At 31.5% G+C, this 4,462-nt stretch overlaps 1 protein-coding gene across 1 annotated transcript; it reads left to right on the top strand.

Annotated features, from left to right (window-relative positions):
• On the top strand, positions 1 to 762 carry LOC7491418 (E3 ubiquitin-protein ligase RHA1B). Its single transcript, XM_002300476.4, has one exon. The coding sequence runs from the start codon at positions 109 to 111 to the stop codon at positions 652 to 654; it is 546 nt and encodes a 181-aa protein (XP_002300512.1). The 5' UTR covers positions 1 to 108; the 3' UTR covers positions 655 to 762.
• The last annotated feature ends 3,700 nt before the right edge of the window (positions 763 to 4,462 follow it).

Genomic DNA, 4,462 nt, shown 5'->3' with positions numbered 1-4,462 from the left:
CAACCCTACCATAAGTAGTGGCTTCCACCATTTCTTCAACTTCAAATCTCCCTCTACCTCCCTCCCTCTCTCCCTCTCTCTCTCACACACGCACATACAGACACAAAAATGGGGATTCCCAGCTTTGTTGCAGTGAAGATGCCAAAATATTTTTGTTTCAAATTCCTGGTAGAGCTTCTCACTTTCATCAAGTTGGTGTTTCTATTGACTCTAACCATCCTACGTATGTTCAAGCCGCCTGAACTGCTTTACAATTCCGATCAAGATCAAGATACCACAGAGGGTTATGTTCTTTTAATGGATGAACTTTGTCCATCACCAATTCCAGTCCCAGTTTCCACTCTTGCAAGACTGATCAAGAAGAAACTTAAAGTGATAGCATACAGCAGTTTACTTGAAAGATCAGGGAAACTTGAAGATGATCAAGAGAGCATATGTCCTGTCTGCTTGGACTGTATAGAAGGGAGAGATGAAGTCAGAGAACCATGCAACTGCTCTCATGTGTTTCATCTAAAATGCCTAGATAGTTGGGTGGATCAAGCTCATGTCACCTGCCCTACCTGCAGGTCCATGCTGTTTCCAAAGAAGGTGGGAGCTGCTGCAATGTATTTACTTGCTTTTCAAGATTCTCTTACGGATGAACAAGTTAGCTGAAGTAGCAAAACCATATACACATACATATATGGGGCTACTATCCCAAAATTTCTCTCCGTCTGTAAAATAATTATTTTCTTTGATCTAATTTATGCATCTTGGATATTACTCTCTTTCTTTCTTAGCCTATCTGATTTTCAATTTTTTATTTCCTCCTCCACACTAAATTATTGTAAGGCTTGAGTTACGTGTTTATTTTACACTAAGGTCAATTATATCTCAAGTCAAATGAACTGACATAATATCCCTTACCAAATCTGAAAATAAACTTCTAGAACATGGTAAACTTGCAATCATAATTAAAATACTAGCATACATTCTAGATAAAAATTTCAATCATACAAAAAAAATTAAAAATTATCTTCTAGCATGAATACCAAAATCACAACTAGAATTTTGCATTTTATCGATAGACTATTCCGTTGGTGTTTAGATACTGATTCCCTAGAATAATTTTACCAACGAGATCACGAACGGTTACTATTTGTAAAAAAATTATCGTTGGTGATTTTTATTATGTTGGTTATCTTGTTGGTAAAATTATCATCAGTGGATTTATAGACAAAAAAAGTGTGCCAAACAAAAAAAAACATTTATTGGCATCAATTCGTTGGTATTTTTATCGGTAAAGATGGCACAACACCCGTAGAAAAGACTGTTTGTAATCACATCAGTGATTTATTTTTATATTATCGAAGGAATTAACTCGTTAGTGAGTAAATAGTGTCAGTGACATTTCTTTTTTCCAACTCTTTGGAAGTCCGTCAGTAATTTATTCAATTTTTCAAAACACATATAAAAAAATATAAAATAAAATAAAATAAAAAACCAAATATTTATTACAGATTTAAAAATTTATTAATTTAAATGCAATTCATCTAGAAGAAAGTGGTTAAAGGAGGAGGAGTAGGTAGGTCTTCATTAAGACTGGAGGGGAGATAAGGTTGGCAACATGTATCACTCATGTTCGATTTTAACTCCATGTACAATCGCTAGAGTCCAATCATTTCAACACTAAGTCGTTCTATCTCAGCAGTAATATGGGTCGTCCAAACTTTAACTTGTTGGTTTAAAATCACCTGGAACTTCGAAGATTGAGTGCTGAAAATTGACTGCGAGCATCCAATGGTTAAAACACTACAGGTCATCCGCAACTCAGTCGTAGTGTTTGAGATACCGTAACCTAATTTCTTCCGGGTCCACCAGACAATTTTGCCTCTTACTATAAATTCAGATCGAGTTCCGGATAGGTCAAAGGATCATCCTTGTATCTCTCCTACAACCAGGTGTTATATGTTTTCTAAAAAAAAAAAACAGTCAGCTAATTTAAAAAATATAACTTAAAAAAACAAAAATGTTGAAATATAACATACCATGAAGTTTGGAGCTCAGTTATCCATGAGCTGCTCCACACTTTTTTGACAGTCATCATTTTGAATGTGAGTTTCTACAAAAAGCTCCATTGGTTTTAGTTTGCACTCAAGAACTGAAGTTTACAAAAAAAATTATTGTTAGTTAAACATTTTCATATAAAACAACAATTAAAAAAATGGATGTGATAAAAAGGAATCTTATCATTTGCTTCGCATGTGAAATGAACCGAATGGATCCACCAGTGTGCATGGTAATTGAACCATGAATCTCCTTGTTTTGGTTCTCTTCCTTGGATCGTGATTGTCGCATGAAATGCTTCGACATCACATGCTGGTTATAAGCTTCCCATAAAGCACTCGAGACATGTAGAGATCTGAAATCCCTCCAAACCGTCACATCTTCCTAACTTGGAAGACCTTTTTCTTTATCATCTTTTTTTTTTCTTTTTGTGCCTCATACAAAAAATCACATAACCTATATGGTAGAAGTAAATTATCGATTAAGATAATGAAAAATATTTTTTTTTCATTTAAATAAAAAATATAACATTGATAGTTTAATCTTACTCATTTGTGTTACGATTCTCCCAAACCCTCATGACAACAATGTTGCCAACCGTATCCTAGTAAAAGTTTTACTTGCAAGTAAAATTTGTTAAAGAGTTAGTTCATTAAAATCAATGAACTAATTGAATTAAAATAATAAAAAATTTATTTAAGTATATACTAACCTTGAACTTTCCTAACCATGCAATCATGAGTTTCCATTCAAGATTTTTGGAAACTTGATTCTATTGAAACAATGACACTTCCAGCGATGATTTCATCACTGATATTATTGTGTGGGCAACTTCAAAATTTGCAAACCTAAAATTCAATTTGCTAATTGAAATTTATTTTTCAAAAATTATTATTATTATTATTTTAATCGTGCAAGAAAGGAAAACAAACTTACATTGAGTGGTCGAGATTCCATTAGGTAATGTACTTCCTTGTGTATACATTTTCGCTCTGAACGAACCCCTCCTCAACAAGGCGACATCGCACTCGACGAGTTTACGTCGAGAGAGGTTGTCTATGCCTTAAGTGTCTGTTCACGATCGACACCAACAACTCATGGTTATTAAAAGCACTGTTAGAAGAACTAGAAGCGCTCCTATTCGTATGATGCACAATTAACTTTTTCCTTGGCATCTACACAAATTAAAGGATTAAAAAAGGTAACAACATTCATATTTAAAAAAAAATAATAGACACAATCCAGTTGATTTTATTTACGACAAGTCCTTTTTCCTATTGATTTCTAAAAAAACAAAACCCTATAAAATGTGAATAATCAACTAAGGAAATATTTCTGCTAACAATTTGTTTAATTTCTGAAATTTTCCAAAATTATATAAACTAACAATTTGGCCAATTTTAAACAAAATTTTATAATTTTGTTATAACTCCATCACAAAAATTATATTTTGTATATTAATATTGTTAACATGCACGTTGCATAGTAAGCAACTTGCAATAATTTTCTATTGAATTTCATTACATTTTAAAAATAAAATTAATTTTATATGATTAATTGTAAATTACTTTTAAAATTAACATGTTTTCTACCTACAAATTATTTGTATAATTAACTAATTTCACAACAAAATAAATTACCATTTTAACCAAAAGTAAATTACACAACTAACATAAATTCAATTTATAAAATAACATATTCAATTAAAAAAGTACATTAATGAAACAAAATTAACCTAAATTACTCATGTTGACAAATAAAATACATATAACCTCAAATAAAATCTTACTTAATTTGAAACCAATTTCACTTTTACCAAAAATGTATTTCCCTCCCTTTCCCTTTTCTTCTCTAGGACTAAAATCTATTATAATGGGTCAACATCTTGTCAAAACCCTATAATAAATATCAATGAAAAACAATAACTTATTATGTAGAATACCTCAAATTTTAAAAATGATGGAAATCAACTAAGAGCTTTGACTACTCAGCTTATAAGTTTGGCTATACAAATTATATTTCATAAAAACATAATGAATTTTTTTTTAAAAAAAAAAGAGAGGAAGAAGCGGGAGATTGACTTGAAACTTTTCTTCTTGCTGGTGTTAAAGACCTTGATGGAATGAAAGGGGAAGAGATTGAGTGTGAAAAAATAATTAATTAACTCATAAACCTTGTCAAACAAGAAAAAAAAAAGAGGAAGAAGAAGGAGATTTACTTGGTGTGGATGGTTCTCACATGAGGATGGAATGAGAGAGGAAGAGAATAAGAGGGAATAAGAAGAGGAATAGAATGGTGACAAAGAGAATAAAGGGAGAAGTTGTAGAAAGAGTTTGTGAGGAAGAGAAAAAGTTAGGGATTTTGGTCTTTTAATTAGGGTTTTTTTACTGACAGACATTAACAAAAATATATATTT

Source organism: Populus trichocarpa, chromosome 1, assembly GCF_000002775.5.
Source record: "Populus trichocarpa isolate Nisqually-1 chromosome 1, P.trichocarpa_v4.1, whole genome shotgun sequence".
Classification (NCBI taxonomy): Eukaryota; Viridiplantae; Streptophyta; class Magnoliopsida; order Malpighiales; family Salicaceae; genus Populus; species Populus trichocarpa.
This window is presented reverse-complemented; position numbering and strand designations above follow the sequence as displayed.

What these genes read in the sequence shown, in the direction of transcription:
- LOC7491418 (XM_002300476.4), top strand. Translation starts at nt 109, where the DNA reads ATGGGGATTCCCAGCTTTGTTGCAGTGAAGATGCCAAAATATTTTTGT.